The sequence below is a fragment of the Agelaius phoeniceus genome, chromosome 1 (assembly GCF_051311805.1).
Source record: "Agelaius phoeniceus isolate bAgePho1 chromosome 1, bAgePho1.hap1, whole genome shotgun sequence".
Classification (NCBI taxonomy): domain Eukaryota; kingdom Metazoa; phylum Chordata; class Aves; order Passeriformes; family Icteridae; genus Agelaius; species Agelaius phoeniceus.
In genome coordinates this window covers 52,510,575-52,535,321 of record NC_135265.1, presented here as the reverse complement: position 1 = coordinate 52,535,321, position 24,747 = coordinate 52,510,575, and the positions used below count along the sequence as shown (strand labels likewise).

The 24,747-nt window shown below is 37.7% G+C and overlaps 1 protein-coding gene across 2 annotated transcripts in view; it reads right to left on the bottom strand.

The window, feature by feature from the left end:
* Positions 1-24,747, bottom strand: part of TPK1 (thiamin pyrophosphokinase 1) — a 304,375-nt gene that overhangs the window by 175,129 nt on the left and 104,499 nt on the right. For both annotated transcript variants that reach the window (XM_054639468.2, XM_077178868.1), the window contains one exon: positions 12,700-12,769. In XM_054639468.2, coding sequence (XP_054495443.1) covers positions 12,700-12,769 — 70 coding nt within the window. The remainder of the gene's footprint in view (positions 1-12,699; positions 12,770-24,747) is intronic.

Genomic DNA, 24,747 nt, shown 5'->3' with positions numbered 1-24,747 from the left:
AGCTGACCTAAAAATCCTACCAGTCTCATAGTAGAATATATTTTGAGCTACACTCACATACCAGTCTCTTTTTTATGCTGAAGGAAAAAGGGGAAGTCCAAAGGCACAAACTTTTATCCACTACCATTGCTACTCCCTCTGTCATTGCTTCATACATCAAGCACCGTAAAAATACACCTTTTCTAACCTGCTGATCCTTATCAATCTTCTTCTCTGGTATCCTATTAGGTCTCTCCACACCAATGGGTTAATCTAGTCTCAAGCTGCAAACCCCTACATTTCCTTTCACTTAGTCATTCTAATTTGTGCAAAACACAATGAACAAATGAAGGGGAAGAGCTATATGTTTTTTTTATTGCTTCTATTCTTTTTTTTTTTTAATTTGCCAGATACTTTTTACACAGAGATCAAAACACTGGAGAAAATGAAGACCAAACTGCACGCACATGTGTACTCTGATACAAAACATCTTATCTACACATCCCCATTAGTCACTAGTGATGTGAGTACCTTCAACTCCCCACTCAGCTCTTCTTCAAAAGAAAGAAACTTATTCCAGCTGGAGTTTCTTAACCACCAGGGAAAGCCAGGCAGTTTAAGAGTTAAGCACTCTGTGTAGGTGGGATATCCCTCAAGAGTTAGACCAAGAATAAACCAAGAATTCTTCTTAGACCAAGAATAATTTCTTGCTACAGGATTAATTTCATTCCTGATCTTACTGCTACTATTTTAAATAATCTAAATATTTTGATCACTCTGTGGGCACCTCAAAGTTGCTTCACATGCAGTAAGCAGTAAAAATTTCCAACTATTGCCAATGCTGGAATCAGAGTAATAGATGCTCAAACAATATTTACACAGTAAAAAGGTTTTTTGTTTGGTTTGGGATTTTTTTTTAAAGCAAAAGGGATAAAAATGGATTATATCCTAGTCTCTGGAAGATGTGGTTACTGACAAAGCAACAGTAGGACTCTCACTGCTGTTCCATCTATTTCACAGGCTGTTGGAACAATACCAGGTTGCTGAAAACATTAGATCCAGCTGTGGTGATTTCTCTGCTTGCAATCCCCATGGAGAAGTGATGCATTATGTAAAACATTAGTTATAATGCAAGAATTCAGGGCAATACATGGAGAGGTTATAATTGCTTAGGCATCTAGTGCTTAGTATGTTACCAATTAAGTCAATAGAACGTCCTGAATTTGTCCTAAAGGCAATCTGTGTCCCTATTCAACAAGCACAGGCCCCATCTATTTCTGTGTTGTGACAATAAAGAAAAATAACTAAGTAACAGTAAAAAGTTAACAAGACTGACAAGCTTGCATGGAATTGCAGTTCCCCTCATTCACCAGGTTAGTTTCAAAATCCTGAAAAAAGCCACAACAGAATTTCTACAGGATCTTCATGCTGTGTGCCCACTGAGATAGTCACTGGTCAGTCTTGGTTTGTTTCTTCTCTCTCTAGAATGAAACATAACTTTCAACCACATTCAGCTGTATTCTTTCTCAAGTATTATTTGTCTGACCCTTTTTATTTAGTAAGCAGTTTAATATTCCTCGGTACTCAGAGGAACAAACAAGGACATCGCTCCAAAGCCAATAGAAGCTGAATGCGTCTCTTCCGTAGCTCACTTCCATAATTTCTTTGTACAGTACATACACATGCCCCTATCTGAGCCACAAAGAACTGGTGCAGGACAGATGTATTTTTATTCTGAATGTTTCCATGTTCAGGCTGTGTTGCAACATACAGGTATTTTGGTGGTGTGCTAGAGCTGTTGTCCAGCCCTTTATCTACTGCTCTCTTCTCTCATCTCTCTAAAGTTCACTCTTCTATTCACATCCTTGCAGTGTTAATTTTTCCTGAAGTGCTGTAAGCACACAAGTGCTTACAAAAAGATAAGAAGAATGGAAAATATTTGCAAGTAAAGGCAATGCCCACAGCACACAGAAGATGCTCACACTGGTATCAGGAACCATCTTAGTGCCTTAGTGCATATTTGAGCTGAAACATTCCCTATTTCATAGCTGAGTTAATGAGTCAGAGCTGAAAGATGTGCTGATACTGGTCCCGACTTCTGCAGAGACACCAAAACCCGTTTGCAAATAGCCTCTAGACTTGCTCATGTGGAATATCCCACACAGGCAGAAAAGCATCAAAACACAACCCCAGTGGACCTTGATTCATTTTCATTATTTTTAAGACACTGTAATCTTGGATCTAATCTACCTGCTGCATGATCAGACATTTTTTTGTTTATTTATTTATTTCTGTACAGTTTATCTAATTTCCAACAGGTTTTTGACTATCTTTTAACACTAATGCCTGATGTATTTTCATTTTATCTGTTATCAAAAATAGATCTTTCTTCCCTTGCTCAAAAATCAGAATTTTCTACATTTCTCTATAACTGACATTCACTACATTTAGTTATCTTGACTACAACTTTTTTTTTAAAGTCTGTATGCAAGAGACAGCAATTTATCTCCTTTTTTATTTAACACAACTAACTCAAAGCATTACAAGATTTTTTTCTCCACCATTTTGCAAGAATGAAGCACAGGCTGTTATCTAAATAAGGCCATATGGTGGTTGAAGAGGAGTGTGCACACCCAGGAGTGTGATTTTTGTATGAACTATTAGTTGAAGGAGATATGAGTTTCTCGGAATATAAGTGTATCCAAGAGCAGCTTTGGAGGTACCACTGTACACATTACCCACATGCTTGAGCAAGTTATTTCTGGCAGCAGAACAAAACTTATTCTGTGACAGCTCAGAGCTCCAATTTTTTAATAAGGATTAACCCTCCTGTCTTAAATGACAGAATTTGCTGGGTTGACTGGCAACCTTATCTAGTCCAACTTTCCATCAACCAGCAATTAATTGATGCTCAACCCTTCATGAGGATGGCTTTGCAACTGGTTCTGCAGTTTTTGCTCTATAGTTTATCCTTGTCAGAAGAGGCACAGGGTATTCATCTCTTGACCCTAAAAAGTAAATTTATTAAATATTCTCAGTTATCAACTGTAAAAAGGAGCCTTAATCACAGTTTTAGAACACAGTTCCTTGTTCTTGATAGCATTTTCTGTGAAAACACCATGGCACAAAACATTTTTGAATGAAAAGATGAAAAGAGTCCATTTGTAAAACGAAACCACTCTTGGAATACAATTAGATTTAAAAACAAATCTTACCAGAACAACTAAGAAAAATAAAGAATGGATTTATATTCTCAAGTTTTACTTCTCATCATATTCTATCATATTCTACAATACATAAAGTCCTCCCCTTCACAAACTTCTGACTTCACTAACACTAAATTTAAACAGATTTGAATAATAGAATCATCTGTTCTGAAAATAAAAGTGTCCATTTGAATGCAAATTGTTAAAAGTCAGAATTTCTGGCATTCACATATTTATAGAAAGAGAGCAGAGTCTACTGAAGAAATAGAATAGGAAAGAAAACCAAGCAATAAACACCCAGAATATGTTTATGCTCCAACAATCACTAATAAGTTTAGTAAAAGAACATTTTAGAGATGGCAAAAACTAATCTGAATAATTTATCTATGGGTATTTCTTGTGTTCAGTCCCATTAGGCAATATACTGTAATTTGAAGTCAGCTGCAAAGGACTATACCTGCTCTTCCCTGAGATTTTCCAGGCTATGAAAAAAAAAAGAAAACAAAAAAACAAAAAAGAGAATGAATGGGTCTTATATCACTAGTAATTCCTCCCCCTAAATGTCTGAAGTGCAACAGAGCAGATTAGCCAACTTCAAGGTCATTTGTTAACACACATTCATTTTAAGGCATTGATAGCACATGGATTTCTGTGCTCCCTAATTGAATACTGCTCTTGGCCTTCTTCTCAGGTTTTAACAGAGCTTCTTTCAAATCTAAGATCATTCTTGACATGTTCAATATAAAATCTGTACTTTAAATTTTAAATGACAAGTACTATTGCAGCAAAGACCCAGCTTGGTTTGAGGCTTGTAAGAACTTTCTAGTTTTGCTTTGTTTCAAGAACAGGAAAACTCTCAGTCCCCAGACTGCCCCTAACATCTGTAGAAAGCATTGCTCTATAAAAAAAAGCATTGCTCTATAAAAACAAGCATTGCTGGCTTAATCCTTAATTTCTATTGATAGTCAGAGATACAAAGGAAGCAAGGGCATACATTTCACCCTAACACTATACACAAAGCCAGCTTCTCCTGAATCCTGAGAATTTCCTTATGCACAACAGACCAAACCACTATAACATGCTGAGTACTCTTTAGCCAGCTCAGAAGTCTTTTTGAAGCTGCTTGCTCCAGATGTGACTCAATGCACGGATATTTTATCACTGCAAAGTCCTAACCTCTAGCATTGGTGTGGCCATAAATGATTTTTACCATGTCATAAAGCCAGAAATCACCCAGATGGCAATGACATTCCTCTGCTTAGAGTACACTAGGGGCAGAGATGCAGCTATTTGAAGACTACGATGAAGCAGTACAGACCCTCTGATTGAAAGACCTGGGATTAATTCAAAGTGTCCCTTTATTCTCCTTTTCTTAGCCCCCTTTTCCCCCCTGCCTTTTTCTTTTTTTTTCTCTCTAGAACTACTGTTCTGGACAAATCATGGCCCTTTGGTTTCCTGGTTGGAAATTTAAACTTGGTTTATGGTGCTCTTACTGGGACAGAGCAGTTTTATGGGCAAAACACATCACTTTCAGCCAGGAGACCTTGTTTCTAAAGTTGAACTGTTCACCTGTTTTGTATTTGCTCATCACTCCATCTCCCCAGACTTATGTTTTGGTCCTTCTTATCTACTCCTAAGCAAGTTTAGAATTATTCAAAAAAGCAGAGATTCATGCTTAGTGTTTGTTGAGTGACTGAAAGAGGGTCCTAATGCCATCTTTGAATATCTTGAGGTATGTGAAAAATAAAAAAAAAAAAAAAAATCAGTGGATTTATACTAAAGCATGAAGATCCCTGGAGCACTCATGGAGAGCAAGTCAGCTTCCACCCAGGACTTAATATTCCTTATTAAATACTGATCTCATGAGGAATGATACAATGGCTCATATTTTAACAAGGAAGTATCAGAAACTCTGGTGAGATCATGTGAATGAGGAGAGCATTTTATTTATTATTAGGAACTATTTTCCTGCATTTTAAAGGTGACTAACTGAGAATGTGAGGTGATTTTGTAATTCAATGCATGACTTAGAGCAAATTAATAAAGGAACACAATAAAAGTCTTGCTTCCCAGTTCTCCACTTTAACCTGTAGATAATACTCTCACTGTTGCTTGACACAAAACCTGCTACATCAACATCTGCCTCTTGTGAATCATATCCAGAGGTTCTACTGGGCACTGCTTTTTCTTTTCTACCTTCTCCTGTAAAGAAAGCAGGTTCCTTTAGTAAGGTAGTTACCTGCTTGCACTGTCTCCTGACATAAAAGAAACAAGGCATTCATACATCTACGTACACACATGTACCTCAGGGATGAAAAGCCAGGCATTTCACAGCTTCTGCAAGGGCATGATGCTACGAAACCTTTTTTCTATTAGAGATCTAAATTTCATGGGTCACAACAGGCAGTGCTGTCACCTCCCATAATTTTCAGTCATAAATATTACTATGATTCTACAATTACCATCTTGAGTAGCAAAAGCAATAGAAATTCAACATGTAGAGCAATTTAATCTCACCTAGATACTGCTAATATTTACGAGACCATATGTTTTATTATCTGCCATTTGATTTTCAGTTTGAGAGAAGGATAAAAAAATCCAAAAACTTGCTCATTTTCTGTTATGGTTTATGCAGTAAGTTCACTTAAAAGCACCTCCAAGTAAACCCAGTTGCTGGTGTCTCTCTCAAAATATATCTCCACTTCTTGTGATATGTAAAAGACTACTTCTGCCCCTCCTAAAATTCTCAAGTGAATCCCAGCCAATGGTGGTGTAGCTCCCAGATTTTTCCTTTATAGCATAAGATGATTAAGTGAATAGAAATAACTCCTTTACTCCAGAAGAATACATACTCCTGGGTCTGGCTTATACAGCTGTTTAATATGAAGATGAACCTAGCAGTAAAAAAAAAAAAATAAAAATAGACCAGTGATTTCCAACTCTCATAATTTCTGTAAGCGTTTGATTCAGAGACCAAAAAAGTCTGATATGCCTAGTGATGTTATTGCCCTAATACTTTCAGGAAACCCCTTCCAATATAGGAAGCTAATTTTGGTTTAAATTGAGGACTGAAACTATGCATATTTCATGATATTCATGCCTTGCTACCTCAACTCTTCACTGTTTCTGAAACAAATCTTGACTTAACAGTGCACAGCTACTGGAATATAAATGTATTTGAAAATGCAATCGAGTGAAAGTAATTAAATTGAAGATATAAATGAAAAAAGCAAAAAATTACACGATTCTGAAGTATCTTGAGAATTTCTCATCTGTATTACCTGAAGCAAACACATTATGTAACTTCAAATGTATTAATCCTTCCAAACACTAAGAGATAGATTTCTTCGGTTTCTTTAAATTTGTTGGTGCCTGGCTGTTTTCTAAAAATGGATCCCAGGTCAGGTATTTCCTAAAGGAGGAAACTGTGGATAGGGTTTTTTTTTTCCTGAACATGCCTGCAGAATTTATTAGGATAAACACAAGACTCTAATTTTGATCTTTAAACACTGCTACAGTTTTTATGTCAGGCAAAGATGTCTGATGTAAAAGATTTCCTTTAAGCCATTTGACAAATAAAGCACTGCCTGAGCTTCCAACTTTCTTGGCTTTTGGATTGTAATCCCTCAAATCAAAGAATTCTTCACTACTAGCAGCAAAGGGGCTGGCTTTGACCTCACAGTTTCAGAGGTTATATTTTTTTTAAACAGTACTAAAACATATTCTCATATCAACACGAATAAAGCAAAAACTTCATGAATATAACTGTCTCACATCCTCCCCAAATCATACAATGAATAGGTTTTAAAGACAAGAAAGGATCATTGGACTCTTCATGTAGAACTCTACTCAGATAATCTTATTCAGTGTTTTCTGCATCAGTGCCCTAAATTTTGCCTGAATATAGGATGCCTTAAAAACAATACTCAGTTTAATCTGAAGAGTTCAAGCAAAGAATTCCTCTCAACTGTACATTAAGTTATGTCAGTGGCTAATTACCTTCATAAGTACTCTATTTCTCATCCAATATGGAATACAGAAAAGTATGCATGAATTTCTCAGTCTAATAATCTTATTAGGGACCCACTTTTCCACGAGTAGAAGATTATTCAGGAAAAACAGACCTCATTTTGCAGATGAGTTTTGCTAGCTGTTGTCCAGAGGTTTCTCTTTTGGTTGTCTTGTCAGTGGAGGCACTGGTTCTTAGATTAGCCAAATTCAGTGTAAACTACAAATAGCCAACTGAAGTAGCCAAGGGACTACTAACCCTCATTAATTGCTAAAATGCACACATGAAACCTTCAAAATATACAGACATTATGATTCCTCTTTCCACTTTTCACACAGGCAAATATATGATGATAGCTACCTTTCCTCATGGAAGTTATATTAGCTTAGTTTTCCTATTGAAAGGTTAAACTTTTGTTTAGCTTTCAAACTTTGATGCAAAATAAACCCCCTGAAAAATGCATGCAGCTTGGGAGAAACACAAAGAGATCTGTGAGCAGTTGCAGAGCTACAATCTTGTTGGGATCACAGAGATATGACTGGGTGTGGCAATGCAGGGATGCAGGCTTTTTAGGAAGAACAGGATAGGAAGGTGGGGAAGAAGAGTTGCCCATTCTTTAAGAGAGAAGCTGGAGTGCACAGAGCTCTGCCTAGGGATGGGTGAAGTTAGGCAAGCTAAAGCTGAAGGGGAACTATATCATGACAGGGATTTCAAAGATACAAGTTGATTGTAAAACTATATTTTTGAGGTCTGTATTTGAAATTTAGCAGCTGCATCAACTGGAAATGTTTACAAAATTTGTTCCTAATTTTTAAAAACTGCCATAGGGCTTCTGGAAGCTGCCTGCATTTACAGCCAGTTCAGAGAAGAATTGTATAGTAGCAGCTGTGTTTTCATGCATTACCTGAGTTCACCTCATTTATGCTTAATATGTAGAAAATGCTGCCATTTTCCAGTTTTACTGCTACTCTATTTTATATAGTTCACAGAGAGAAACTGAAAGGCTAGTGAAAGTGATGTTCTCTGTGACCGTAGGCAAGTCAGCTAGTGTCCCACAGTCAGTCTGTAATACTAACCAGAACTCCAGAAACACAGTATTTTTCATGATTGGCTAGTGTCACACAGTCAGTCTGTAATACTAACCAGAACTCCAGAAACACAGTATTTTTCATGATTGGCTAGTGTCACACAGTCAGTCTGTAATACTAACCAGAACTCCAGAAACACCGTATTTTTCATGATTGGTTTATCCTTCTTCCTGTAGAGCTCACCACTCCCCTCTTTGACCTGATGCTCTTAACACTGCAAAACCTGAGTACATTGGATTTGATATCTCTCTGGGAAACAGCATCCAAGACACAAGAACTAATGCCTGGTTTTAAAAGTTCCAATGTGATGATAGTTTTCAATGCATTTTCACCTGTGTATACCCCAAAGCCAGTGACACCCAGGTTAATCAATGTCCTGAGATGTAATCACAAGGTGTTGAGAAACAAGTTCTGCAGCGTGATACAGATAAACAACAGCTTAATGCTGAAGTGGAAAGCAGTGCTTCATAATGACTCAAGAAAATTCAAAATTGGATTGGCAAGGCAGACAGAATGAGCAAAGAACCCATAAAGATCAGCAACTCACCTGTAACTCTGATTAGTAACAAATGTTTAGCAATCAAGAATGGTTTAGCAGTAATCCTTATTTCTAAGTGGGAATTGGTGTTAACAGTCTAAGGAAAATTACCTTTCTGGACTGTAGATTCTGAGGGAGAAAAGCACCAGCATTCTGTCCTTTTCCACTCCTGCCTTTCCCATGTCCCCAGTACTGACAGGTCCCAAGGACCAGCCTCTTTAAGGGAAAATTATCCTCCCCTTTTGGTTATTCCTCTTAGCCCTCATGCTCTAAAAGGCAATTTGTTTTAACATATCATTGAAAAAACCTGGCATGGTTTCTCCTCGTTAGCACTTACAAAAATTAAAGTTTTCTTGGACAGGTTTGTTTTTAAACAAAAATAATTGCAACTCAGATCTTTTGAGAAAATGGGAAAACCAATATAAAAATGTCATTAAAATGACACCACAAAAACAGAGGAAGACAGATAACATCTTACATATGTTAAACCCATGACAAAGTCTCATTGCTATGTCAGCCTGTGCAATGCTATAGAGAGGAAGGTGTGAACTTCCTTTGCTTGATGGGTCTAGCACAAAAGCAAGTCAAGATATCAGTGGAGAAATAGGAAACAGATGGAGGTGGGGGGCTCTTGAATCACCCTTTCCTGCTTTTCATCCACTGGCATAGGCCAACATAATGAAAAGCAAGTTAAAGAATTGTTCAGCACTGAAGAAGAACTACAGCAACCATGGCGGCAGCAAAAGGAGGCTTAAGAGGGAACACAAGCATCCAAAGACACAAGCAGTAGAAAGACTATGCATCATCCCTCTGGGATATGGACACAATCAAATACCTCTATAAAGTGCCTATAGACCAACACACACAGTATGGGAAACAAACCAGGAAGGAGAGATCTGTGTGCAGTCACAGATCCCACTGTGATTATACAGATGGATAACTCCTGTGGCTGGAATGCTGTCATGAGGGGCTATGCAATATTTAGGAGAGATAGACTGGGAAGGTGTGGTAGTGGAGTTGCCCTCTATGAGTGAGGTAACACTTGGAATGGATTGAGCTCTGTCTTGGTGAGGATGATGAGGGAGTGGAGGGCTTATGAGCTTGGATAAAATGAGAGACTGGTAAGGGTGATGCTGTTGTGGGTGTTTGCTACAGGTTGCCCAGGCAGGAGGGGAGGCGGTTGATGAGGCCTTCCACAGGCAGCTCAAAGACGCCTCAAAGTCACAGGTGCTGGCTCTTGTGGGAGATTTTAACTACTCTGACATCTACTGGAGAAACAACACAGTGAAGCACAAACCATCCAGGAGGTTCCTGGAAAGCCTTGATGACTACTTCCAGACAGAAGAAGTGGATAATCCCACAAGGAATGGTGTGCTGCTTGATCTCATACTAACAAACAGAGAAGACCTTGTTGGAGATGTGAATGATGGCCACAGCCTTGGCTGTAGTGACCATGAGACTGTGGAGTTCAGTCTGGGGAAGGGAGGAAGCAGGGCAGTAAGACTGTAACCATGAACTTCAGAAGAGCTAACTTTAGCCTCTTCAAGGATCTTCTTGGAAGAATCCCATGGGAATGAGGCCTGCAGGAAATAGAAGTCTAAGAAAGCTGGTTGATATTCAAGGATCACTTCCTCCATTCCCAGGCATCTTGCATCCCAGTGAGAAAGAAATCAGGCCGAGGGGAAAGAGGCCTGTTGATGATCAAGGAACTCCTGTCTTTACTTGAGTGTAGGCAAGAAAATGGAGAACTAGAGGCAGGAAATAGAATCAGTGTCAGGACACTTGGAATGAATACAGGGAGGTTGTCACAGTGAGTATAAATGAGATAAAAATGGTCAAGACACATCTGGAATTAAAGCTGGCCAAGGCTGTCAAAGACAAGAAGGGCTTCTTCAATCCACTGGGGTCCCTTCCAACTTTACCTATTCTGTGAATCTGTAATATGAACTTATCTCCAAAGGAAGAGCATCAGTACACAGCACTTATGTCCAGTACAAGAGCCCCATACTGCAAGCTATTCTTTTCCCAAACTATTATCACTATTTTCCATTCTAAAGGATTCTTCATAAAATTTAGTGTCACAGACAATCAAGCCCAAAATATCAATCAAATTCTTTGTTTATGTCTGTTGTATATTATAATATCCTTAAAATTAAAGGACTATTGTTTTTTTGGGTTGTGATATAACACAGATATCAAGGCTTTGAATATAGTATAGTTTTAAAATGTTAAGACAGCATTAAAAATTATTAGTATGTCAGTACAGTCTGAGCAGACAGCTCTTTAATAACAATGGACAGGGAATTTAAAGAAAAAATACTTCAGAGAAGTAAATGGATATTCTTTCCAGCAGAATGATTTCTTTAAAGACAAAAATCCAAATTATGCACTCCTTTTTTTTTGTTTCAAAAGAACTGCTTTGAAGGTAAAATATATCCAACCAAAGCAATTAAGATGAGAAGAAGAAAGATAGAGGAAAAGAGTACTCCAAGGGCCAAGTATGTAAGACTGAAAGGACTATTAAGTCAAAGTATAATCATCCATTTTCCCCTGAATTATATTTATTTAATGCAAACATAAATATGTGCAGAACAGATGAATGGGTTACCAGAGAAGGTAAAGCAAAAGCTCTCAAATGCTGCTCTCTGGAGAGCATCACCATTATCAAAGAGAACTGTTTGCTGCAAGTTAGTCTTGAATTCAAACAGACACCTGCCTAAGTTTTCTTTCCATGGCTCTGTGAGCAACTACTAGAAAAGGACAAAGAGAATTTTATAAAACATAGTCTACAACAATAGTGCTTCCCAGGCTTCAGTCTTAGCAGTTGGAGAACTTTAGATAAACTTTTCACAGGTGACAAGGGAAGAAATTTTTACTTTAATTTTTACTTTTGGACTACAGCCTTCCTCTCTAACTCTTGTCTTTTTTTCTGAAGGAGAGGAGGAAACTGAGCTTCCTCTTGTCCCCATCATACACTTTCCATTAGATGAAAAGCAAACTATGTGTCAGATTTTTCTGTATGAATAAAACTGTTCATAAGCTTGTAAGTTCTACCAGATGCCTTTCTCATTACTTTGCTCCAAGAGTCAGTGTATCAATTCACTTTTTTAAAATACTTATTTATGAATTCTTGCTCAAAAAACCTGAAAATCCTAAAGACAAGCAAAAAGAATCCTTAGTAAGCTAAATTTGCACAATGTTTCATAGCTCCACTACAACTATAAGAAATCATTTGAATCATTTTGCATCACAACCCCCACTCAACACCTCTGTTGCAGAAACCTGGGATGTTTTGCAATTTTAAATGCCATTGCAGAAAACAAGACCATATTCTTCCAGTCATATTTCCTCACCTAGTGTACACATTTATAGTGTCTGTACTTGCCTTTGGTCATTTATAATGCCCTGATGCTAATTAAAAAAAAATTCACAAAAAGACTTCCTAGGAAGTCTAAGTAAGTAGATTTCCTCTAAGGCCTCATGAAAAAAGAAGAGGACATACTTTGTTTCAGCTCATGATGACAAGCATCAGATGCTCCTCTAGGCAACCCTTGCTAGGGGCACAGCAAATTTTTTCAGAGGCCTAACTCTGATGGATGCACAAAATAAGACAGACTGAGAGCAGAGCTTTCAAGAGGAAAAAAAGACCAGTGGGCTTCAGGGAAAATGGTGTTTCAGACTACCTGTGTTTTTATAAATTGGAGCTGAGAATAAAAATTTAGGATAACGCAGAGAAAATATTATACTACGTGACACAGTTCATTAAAGTACCACGCACAGAGCAAGCAGCTACTTAAGTAACTGAACAAATCCTACTCCACATTTTATTTTCATTGAGAAGAGATGGCTTCAATCACTTCAAATGTATTGCTGACATACCTTTCTTGGCTCCCTTCTGTGATGTGGTAGAGAAGATTGGCACCTCCATCAGCACAAGCTCTAAGGGCAGCTGCAAGTGAAGAAGGAGAACATCAGCACATTTGCATTATAAATAAAAACCCACAACCAGTTGACAGTGCTAAATTAATTGTTCATAGTGGCATAGGGAATAAGCTTGAGATCTTATATGGCTTTTAGCTTCTGGTACTTGACTGCTTTCCCTGTTTCTCTAAATAGAAATTTGAACTGTTTTGATCAGACTAGTGCCAATCTTCATCTGACTGTGCCACGGCACTTGCAAATAGCTTATTTCTGTTATGAATAAAATTCTATATGTCTAATTCAACAAACAACAAAGTTGAATTTAGCAACAATTTTAATTGAGCAGCGATTTTATATAAAATAATACAATCAAATATAATCAAGCAGATACAAAAATAATTTGGCAATGGTTTGGATAAAGCATAAGCATAACTGACCAGGGTACAAACCCGACCAGGGTACTAGGTGGGGGGGGTTCTCACCCTGCCTCCTGTACAAAAAACAAAGGAATCCAAACACAACTTATATACTGTATGCTAATACATATCCATCAATATTTCCCCATAAATCTCCTCCTATTTTCGATTCTTGAAATCTACATCACTGTACTGCACAGCACCTGCTCCGCTTGTTTCTAAGGGGTCTTCTGGCTTTTGGTGGTCTCTTCTGATGAAGGCTTCTCCTCATTGTCAGTGTCCTTTGAACAACCCCACAGGTTGCACATGCACCCCAAGTCTTGTGTAATAGAAGCCACCATTATATCCCAAAAATAAGCTTTATTATTTCATAGATACCTGGAATTATCCCAATTTTGTTCATTTCAAGGCTGATTCCCTAATTATCCCAAGGCCTATTCCGTTTTGGGATTTTACTTATCTCAAACTACATCCTGAATCCTATTTTCTCATGAACATCTGAAAACATCTGTTTTGTGACACTAATTCCATTTTTTTCCCTCTATTACTTTTTAACAAATATTTTCTAAAATATTGATATAGTTACAATTCTTAGCACGAATCAGATTCATTTATTACATTTCTATCTATCTGAACCTGCTGCCCAGCCAGCTTAAACTACAAGACAGGCAAGTATTAAAACCTGAAAAGGCCACCCTCCATCTACAGATGGATCCTCCACCTTGTCACAGGTGAGAACTTGCACTGTAAACACAACTATCTTCTCACCCAGGCAGAAGTCCCCTATGGTGGCTCTACAGCAATCTGCATAACAATTGGGAAAGAAAAATAACCAAGAGTTAATAATCACAATACCTTTTTTTTCTTCTTTTCCCCCTCTCCTATGACACAAAAATGTTAACTTTATTACAGTTCCTATATTTTTCCACAGACTGTTTGACTCTTCTGATATAAAGTGGTTTATGTCTTAGCTTTAAATCTTGGACTATCCTGGTACAAAACCACAATAATTTTCAGCACTTTCACCTAACTTGGGGGCCACAAAGGGCATGTGCCACTAATTCCAGTTGATTTAAACAAGCAGAGACAAGCTGCTCTCTTGTGATCCTTTTGTTTATACAGATTAAAGTCAGAGAAAAGAGACAAGTCTAACACTATTACAAAATCAAACATTAATTGTATCTTTTTTCATAAGCTTCCCTATTAATCATCATTTAACTAACACACAGCTCTTTCATGAGGCTTTTAAAACCTGATAAGCTATTAAAAATTGAAAATGACCATCTTGTCTTAGCAGTCTTTATCAGTTTTGCTCTGATATGCACAAGTTAGATACCTATAGCACTCAAGATAAAAGAAGCTGTTGCTTCCATGCTAGGGCAGAGTGTTCCTTCCAGGCACAGAGAGACTGACTAGCAATACTGAAAGGGCTGAAAGTCACAGGGCCAAGGGGAAAAAAGAGGAGACATAAGTAAAAAAAAGGTACAAACAATCAGATCAGGCACTTCTTGCTGCTAAGAATCCAATTTTCAGCCAAAGCCGCTTTCCTTTGGTGTTTATTTTTCAGTCAGAACCACCTGTCAGCAATGATACAAACCTGAATCTTTCCTTTTGGTGCACATTCAATGGGCAATCCACCTCCCCCCTACTTAGCCAGCCTATACAAATTGGGACAACAGAGATCACCTCTATAGCTGTTCTCATCTTTAAGTCATTTTTTCCTATGTGGGTGCTAAAATCCCACAGGGAGTGTTTGTAAATGAATATCTAGTGTGCAGTACCAAGTAACCTTGGCTGAGGATTTTTTTGGGGGGCAGGGAGAAAGAAGGAAGCAGGACCAAGCAAAAGCTACCAGTTCATCACAGGTGACTTTGGGTACCTCAGCTATTTTTCTTTCAGGCTGAAGCCATGAGCAGAGCAGGAGAGCAAGGACTGTACTGCTTCTAGCACAACTTCTGCTGCTGCTCTTTCCAGTACCCACCATAGCAAGCACTCCTGGCCTCAGCCTTCTTGTACAGACCATGCACTTCTCTGTCCCCTTAACCACTTCACCCACTCCTCACAGCCTCCACCCAAACACATATTAACAAGCCAAGGTCAAGAAGATTTGATCCTGAGAAATCTTATTAGGTGAAATAATTTCTAGATTATTCTAGAAGCTTGCCAGCCACTTACTATGGTGATTCCCTGCTTCAGGCAAGTGCCTCATCCAGTCTGATGAATACAACATCACAATACAAGAACACTACTTTTTGCCTGCTGTGTTTGACTGGAAGATTTTAACTTCTTTCACTGGAGGTTACAGCTGAAAATGGATTGATATACTTCCTTTCACCTGGGCATACCTGTTCTCTCAGGGAGTTCAGCTCACACAAAACAAAGTAATGGCCCATTGCAAGAGTGTGTAATACCTGTCCTAACTCAGCAATCCTGTCCACTGGCTTATTTAGCAGATAGAAGCATCTAAGCAAGGCCTAGGACCTAAGGTATTTGACCTGCTTAAAGCTTGTTTCCTAGACATTTCCAGACAGCCACAGCTTTTTCCTTCTGCAAATGGTGAGTTTGCCATCTATTCTCCCACATTAAAAAAAAAAAAAATATAAGTAGCTTATAACTTCTGGGAAAAAAAATGGAATGCGATACATTAAAAGAGATTAAAATCTATTATTGGTCTCAAATATTTTAACACAGCCAGAGCCTTAACTATTGTATATTCTCTCAATTGACTTACCACTAGTGAAACCTGGCCCAAGATCTCTTCATCTGATCTTACAATTTTAAAACAATGTGACCAAAAAAACCCAAACCAAACTAAGCAGTACAAAACTGTCTTGATTTAGAGCAAATTTGGGAGAAAAGCCTCTAAAGGGGTTCCTCTAGAAAGCAGATTCAAGTGGCCCCTCCCCTAACTGGTTCAGGAAAAGATTTCCTTGGAGAAAAGTGGGAAAAAACTGTTTATTTAACAGGCAAAGCATTCACCAGCACAAAAAAATGAACAATAATAAGCAATAAAATCTCTTGCTGCTCTAAAGGAGATGACAAACTCAGAAAGCCCCCTTTGTGGGCTGTAGCTTGGCTCACTCAGTCTCTTATCAGTCCCTCCAGCACTGGAAATGCCGCGGCCCAGGCCCAGCCCGGTGGGCCACAGGTGTGAGCTGCTGGTGCTCTTCTGGGTGTTCAGTCCAGAACAGGTTTAAACAGGTCCAAGAAAAAGAAAACCCAGAGTGTCCAGGGAACTTCTCTGCCTCAGCTAGCTAAAATTAACTAAAAAGCAAAGGAGACATCTGCCCTGCTGTCTTGTCTGTCCATGCTGTAGACAACACAGTCCAGGAGCAGGATGTGGGGGAGCAAGTGCAGTTTCTGATAACAAAGTCTGCGCTTCTTCTCTCTCGTCCATCACTCTCAGAACAACCCTTAAAGGTGCAAAACTTATTACCCAGCTTCAACAGAACAGACAGTTGGGGATACAAGCATCATATAAGCCAACCCAGGACAAAAACAAACCAGTCTTCAGTCTGGTACGTGTAAAAGTACTGAGATTCTCCCAAAGAAAGGAAGGTGCCTAAGTAACAGATCTATGACATTTAGATATTCTTCACACAGATATGGTGCTACTATTTGATATCTCAAATCGAAAGAGTTGCCTTATATAACTGCAATTTAAAGCTGTCCCTTACATATTTATTCTTATTTATTAAAAAAAAAAAATTAAACTTCCATAGCATTGTAAAGTTATTTAGAGAAATAATTTATGAGGTACTGATCCTTTACCAACTGAAATCAAACAAAGCCTCAATTGCATTAAGGAACTAGCAGGTAATTAATAGATTGGCTGGAGGCCAGTAAATCATATATTTCTACAGCTATGAACTAAGCTTTGCTTGACAAAAACTAATGATATATCTTAGCTGGAAGAATATGTATCATTATTACCTGGAAGTGCTTAAGGAGATGGTCAGCAATTCTAAGCTTACAGTTTGGATGGAAAATTCTCTATGAAAAATAATAGGAACTGATTTTTAGCAGTGCCTTTTTTATTAGAGACAAAATTGCTTTACAAACAATTATTTGGCCAAGGTGCACCATCTCAACTGTGTAGGCAAATCTAAGAATCTCTAGGCACTTCTCAACAGCTCACACAAAACCTCATTAATTATTTCAGCAGAAACTGAAGGACCTGAACAAGATTTGGGCTTTGTGTTTCTTGGTTGGCATTCTGAAAACAGAAACACCTTCTTCTGAGATGTTTTCAATTTAAACATGAAAGCAAATGATGAAAAAAAAAATTAAAAGGTGGAAAGTGACATGGATGAAGTGCTAAGGGTCACAAATTGGTCAAAGGCAAGTAATCCTCCAGGGTGACCAAAGTGGATGGTGAGGCTTATAAAGTGAAGAATAACTTAAGTGGCCAGTCAGAACACCAAAGGTCTTGCTCTTACCTCTCTTCTGCCCCAAAGGGTACCATTATATTATGGCAGACCCCTCAAATTTGCTAGGTGGGCTACACATGCTCTGGCTTATGTACGTCAGAAAAATCTAAGTCACCAAAGACATTATCTAAGGGCTAGAGGCAGTTAACCTGGCCTCTGTGAAGTGACACATACTAAGGAATTAGTTCATATTATATTTAACTAATATAATATTAGTTTATATTATTGATATTAGCAAATATAAAAAACTTCCTGTCCAAGTAGCTCACTGAGCTCTGGTGGGTCAGGAGGACCAACACCTCCAGAAAAAAACATCGTTATATGCAGTAGCTTTTTCAACCAGCACAGTTGGAAGCAGAGGAGGCCTGTGATTTTTGGCTACCCAGCTCAGCTGCAGAGCCCCATGGTACCATTTCATGCTTCTGTTATTAGAAGAGATGATGTTAAGAGGACAAGGACACAAGTGCACTGCAGCCCCAGGTTAGCATGTGAATTTGCACTCCTTGGCATTACCACAAATTACCACCTTTACAATCTGAATATTCTGTGTTAAGCTCCACTGCTCAGAAATAGCTCTGTCTGCCAAATTACCACCTTTTCTATCTGTTGGATTCCTTTCTTATATAACTCCAGTGTCAGTCAGGGAACTAGGGCATGGAGATATAATCAAAAAATCAACTGTTTTATTGTGCAGGAGGGAGAACTCAATGACACTGTCAATAACTGCTTCCCAAGTTATTGGGAGCAGCATGTGTTCAGTTCAGTCCAACTCTTGCCATGTCTGAAATTATGGCAAGAGTTAATACCCCTCAGCCCCATCTATGCCAAGGAAGAGTTATATAAAGAGCATATTATCAAGCCATCCTATCTAAGAGTTTCTCAAAGGCAGCATGAATGAAGAGACAGAGGCCTTTCTGAGCAATGCCCTTCCTTTTAAATGGTGCATCTTCTGCTAGCAACCAGTGAAGTATTTCCCTTTACTGACTTTGAGGCACCATTTTCGGGCTAACTATTAGTTCTTATAAAAATTAGTCTAACACAACAAAAACACTGGAAACAGTTTACTTTATATTTACCCCTTTGGCAAATATAAAAAACTTCTTGTCCCTGTGAGACAGGATATGAGCAGCATATGAAACACAAAAAAGGGAGGTCTTGGCTGTGAGCTAACAAGTACTGATACTTTTTGCAGAAAAGGAGCAAGTATATTATTGTATTCAACAGCCCTGCAAATTCAGGTGGACAAAAGACTCCACAGAAGAGATGCAACTCTTGCAGACTAAGATGAGTGCATAGAAAGGGAATACATTTATAAACATTACCAATACCTGGGAAAGAAAAGCATAACCTTATTATTCCTATTCTATTATTCCTTCCAATTAGCATTTAAAATTTATTCCTATCCAAACCTATCTTGAAATAAATAATTTTTTTTGCTTAAATTCAAACTCGTGACAACTATCCTTAAACTGCTTTAGTATAGCCCCTCTGTTCCTTTTCTAATTTCACACAACATAGGTATGCAATCTCTTTCCCTCATTCCTTTATTGATTCAGTAGCCTGGTAACCATAATTAACCTGCCAGCAAAATCTACGCATAAGAGAACTCCGCTTAATTAATGACTTGGAGTGCAGGTAGTAATACATATGTGAAATAAATGATAGATACACAGAGAATTGCTTGCTTGGCTTGATACATAGGGCCAACACATATTTGTCCCAGTATTACTAAAAAATAGCAGTTACCAACAACAAAATGCATAATCTGTATTTATGTGCTGTCTCATTTTCTCCTTTTTCCTGCAGAACCTGCAAAAATAAATTTAACAAACCCATGGCTTTGTACAGCTGCAGATTGCTAGAAAGGGTATCAAACTGCATCTCAAACTATTGCCTCCCACCCATGTGTTTCCACCTGTGTTATCAGGACTGTTCGTAACTGCTATTCCGCTTCAATTACAGGGCATTGCAGACATCCCTCTTCTGTCAGCTGCAGCTCTGTTTAGCAAATCAGCTACCAGTCCATAATAGTTATCTGCTTTATGGTTGGACATTGGTCTTGCTACGAGGCTTTTTTAGCTATTTAAAGTAGGTCTATGTTAAAGCTGCAAATGAGTGGTTTGGCTACTTAAAGAAACACTATCAAAGACATCAGTGAAAGCAGGGTTTAATATGAATTTGTGAAAATTCAATTCATATTCATCAACTTCATATAGTTTGGTGAGAAGGTTCACTCTACTACTTGCTGCAAAGATGAAAGCATACAAAAGAAGATCACATTAGAAGCAATTTGAAATTATTTATATGGAAGCTGGGAATATTAGAGGGGGTAAGGGTGCAAAGGATCTGGATGCAATGATAAGGGTGCAAAAGGGCTTTGCAGCACCCTTATGTCATGAGTAATTAATATTTACAGAACAATTTGATCATGTTCCCTACAATTATAACAATGATTAACGATAGATTTGAGATGGTAACATTTATACTATAATCAATTCAGAGGCACACGGGTAAAATGATGCATACACCCCTTTGTATTTGTGCAAAGGTACCTATCATAAATTCCCCTTGAGTTCAGTGAAACGCTAACATCAAATCCCTTTGCCAGCAGGCAAGGCTGCACCTGAAGGAGTGTGGAGGTGGGGTGGGAGTATCAGCCCAGGCCTCATTGTTAGTGATAGTTCTTTGAGTATCACAGACTTGAGGGCGTGTGAGCTCTGAGGTGTCACACTCAGAGGGTTGCTATTCTAAAACTGTTTGTGTATCCAAGAAAGATCCACCAGCTACAAATCTCTTATACCTAAACCATGACTCCTAAAACTATCTATAGCAAAGAACATAGGTAGCCATTAGTCCTGAGGCAAATGGCTCACCAACACTGGAACTATGCTCCCATATGGACCAGACTGGATCTCAATATGTAAAATGACTGTACTTTTGGTAAAGTAATTGTATGTTTCCTATAAAGCTGCTATGCTTCTTTAATGACTCTGCTTTGAGCTGTAAACATCATAGAGATCTCAGCTAAGCAGAGGCAAGATCCATTAAACAATTAAATATGAGAAGACAAGGAAGAAACCAATGAGAATGAATTAGGAACACTATTCTTTTTCCAGTGCATTGATTCAATATTGAGCTAAAGCCACACAGATAACACTTCTCTTTAAAAAGTTCACACAGAAATTAAACACTTGGAAAAAGAAACCATTTTTCCCACAGAAAAAAAAAAAACCACCACTGAATTTTAGTCAAACATGTTACAGTCACAAAAAAAAAAAAAAAAAAAAAAAAAGAAAACTTTAAAAGAAAATTCTAGGAAAACTTATATCTTAATGCTCATTTTTTGGAAAAAAAAAAAAAGAACAGAGCAACCCTTAAAAAATAAAATCCTATGTACCCAAAACCACAAATTCAAGAAAAAAAACCTTGAGTACCAGTAAACATAGTAGCAGTAATGTGCTGTCAGAGACAGAGGCAAGGGAGCAATTGTGATTTTACTAAAAGTGAGCTTCTGCACTGGCTTCAGGAGCACTTCGATGCAGAGTTCATTATGATGATTCATATTCAAGGCTGCTGGGTTTGGAGTAATCTCTTGTCAGGAGTTAGATTTAATATTCCTACAAGCCTTACTTAAGATATGATTGTGTCTTCTCTTTTCTGTCATTCTCCCATTCTGTCAGACCCAAGAGCTCTGGTACTCACTGAGCTGCTTTACACCCACTGCTGTAACAGGCTCCACAGGCAAAGCAGCCCTGTGCTGTCTCACAGAGAAAACCAGGAGGAGAGAGCTTAAACATAAAGTGCTTGCTGCCATCATTTCCATTAAAATCAAAGTGACCTTTTCATGACAAGGCCATGTGGCTTGATGCCACTGGGGGAAGAATCAGGAAGAAGTTTATTCTTTTTATTTTCTACTTTTTTTTGCTCTCTCTTTGAAAAAACGACAGCTAAAGCTATAATATAACATTTAATCAGCTTTTCTTTTTGCCCTGAGCACACATCTATTATTACTAGGTAACAGTAAGAAAACACTTATTAGGGCACAGACAAAAAAAAAAAAAAGGGAAAATGCACTGAAGTGCATAATATTGATCCTGACTTTTTTTCCTGATACACTATTTGTTTTGAATGTATTTAAAGAATAACTTGTCAAATGTAAGATCCTCACAAATCCATCGAGCTGATGAAACAAAAGCAGGAAGTCCTACCTGGGACCTTAAATCTGTATTTTCCAGAGTGAGAAGGAATACAAGCTCTCTACAGCCATATATTTGCATTTTATTGAAGTCTGGTCTGATACCAGGAACTCCCCAGAGATTCACAAGCCCTTTCTGTAGTGCAACATGTTGGCTCCAGGGTTGGGTTGCATCCTGGCTTGCAGACCTTGCCTCGGTAACCCCTGATTGCTGATGAAGGATCAAGCAAGTCTCAAACATCAAACCCCTACAGACACAATGCTGCAGACACAATCCATCCCATCAGGCAGCCTTTCAAACAACACATGCTTTCATTGCTTTGCAACTGCAATGCACCTCACTCACAAAAATTTCCTCTAGCCTGTCTATGAGGGTCCTATACCTACAGCAAATATCTACATTGAAATAATAATAATTGAAGGTGAAGTAGCTGCAAGAGTGTGCAGCTAGCTTTTTCTGCATCCATTTCCTGGTTATCAAGTGAAATGGAGAGGCTTCAACATTGATTTTATTTCTGAAGTTTTAAAATCATATTGTTTAATAATATAATTGACCTCAAGCTTTGAATGCAACTTTTTATTTCTTCATTTCCTATTTTCCATTGCTGCAGCATTGATTTCTGACAGAAGGAAAACAAACAGCTATAAATATGATGGAATACCCCAACTGCTTGCAATTTTAATTGCCAGTCAGCACTGTCATCAGACAAACTTTAGCAACAAGCTGACTATTCCTATATGGAAAAAGAACCTGACTAAAAAAATAATCACCTTTATTAGGATTATACATCTACATTTGCTGCATGGAGAAAAAAAAAACAAGCTTTTTTTTTTATTTATCTGGCATTGCATGAGCAATAACAGACTTTATGAAATCACTACCCCAGAATGAGAAGGAAGTGGGGCAGGCAGGGAGGCAATATTTGGGAAAGGGTGGTCAGCTGTGCTAAAACAGCAAAGAAGAAGAAGAAATTGTCTCCTACTGCTGCTGGCAACCAGCAAGTTTATGCTCTTCATCACAACCAGATCAGTGCACCTGTCTCTTCTGCTTCCCCTCAACAAAATGCATTAATAATTCAAGCCAACCTGCAAGTGTAAAGCAATGAGCATGATAAGTTCATATTCATGTCTATGATTAAATATTTTCGAGTAATGCATTTATATTTCAAATTTTGTTTGCCTAAATTGGATTTGCAGTAGCCAGCAACTCATAAAAAATTAATCACACACTTATTTAAATTGCACAAAATATATTAATTCTCCTGCTAATAAAACACACATCTTTCCTTGGAGCGCAGAATAGATTTCCACACAACCATTTTATATCACAGTCTAACAAAAACTTTTGTGTGCCAAGGAAATTTCAGGGTTCATAAAAGTCAGAAACTCCAATTTTGTTAAAAGATAACTAGACTATTACAATGCATAAATTTCTCAATGAATCAAGCATGCTTTGACACCAACTTGAAAACTTACTTAAAATATTCAAGAGAATAATCTTGATCTAAAAGTTGTTTGGAATTAAGTATCTTAAAGAGGGACAAACAAGAAACCAGACAAGGATGGTAGATATATTTTCCTAATGCAAGTGGAACTGATCTTTATTTTCTAATGTCTTGATAACATAACCTGTGTTCATGCTACATACATTTTTGCACTAGTAATTTTCCCTACTTTTAACAGATAACTGTTTAATAGATTTTTCAAGCAAACAATTGTAACACCATCCAAAGATATGGCCAAACACCCACTCTTATTATTTAACTTCTGACAGTTTCACCCTTGTTTCTGACTGACCCCCACATCTTTTCTGTTGTCTTAACTCCCAGATTTGAGCAGTGCTAAGCTGCAGTAGAAGTTTCTTTGAAGAAACTGGAAATGTAAAATTACAAGAAGACCTGATCTTACCTACTTTATTTCATATTTGGAATAACTACAAGTACATATGCCCTGGAATTTGCAGAAATCTACATCAGAGTGGTTTCATGGAAGCAGTGGATTTGCATTGCTTTTACTCTAGTACTGGCAGCTGAAAGGATGAAAAGGAACACAGATACTACAATGTATGGCTCCTCTTAGGAAAAGAGGAGCTTTAGCTACTTGCATCAAGACTAATCCTGATCTCCAACATCTTCCCACACAAAACAGATCTAGAATTAAAATAATATTCTTGTTAGGCACTTCCTTTAAGCTAAATTTTCCAATAGTCAAGAAAGTAGGTCAGCTAGCATACTGATATAAAAGATCAGATCTAAAATATAATTTTCTTAAACACATTTCTTTCATTATTTGTTATTTAATAAAATAGTCGAAAACCCCCAAAGGATGCAAAAATTAGGATATTTTCATTCTTAAAATATTATAGAAGGTGTGAATTAGAATTTTCAAAAGAAATAATCAGCACCAGCAATAATTCTTGGAAGTTTTTAGCTATCTTGATGAAATACTATGTTAAATCATCACAAGACACAAAGAAAGCCCATTTGGACTGTCAGAATCAGCTTCAGACCAGACTAGAAGCTGCATTTCTGAATGCTAAATGGGATTTCACATCTGAATTCTTTTACATAACACAAATGCAAAACCAATGCTGTCATCCTTAAAAGAAAATAATCAACATCTATATGGAAAGTCTGGTTATGAATGAAGATGGCATAGCAGTAATGTCCCAGCTCATAAAGAGATGAAGAAACAAGTGCATTGATTTCAAACTCTCTCTTTATTAAGGCTATAAAAGAACTTTTAACACGAATTTTCCAAATAAAAATATTTGTAGGAGGCAATCTAGAGTTTACTGTACAAAACTGAGTGTATTTTCTCAGGGGGAATAAACTTCTATGTGACAACTCTCCTCATAGCAAGGCTGCAAACAGGTAATTAATTTATAGATCTCTGCATGAAGTAGAAACAGCTTTTGTCCTCTGGCAGTTCCCTAAGGCTTCAGAAAGGGAAAAGGGCATAGAGT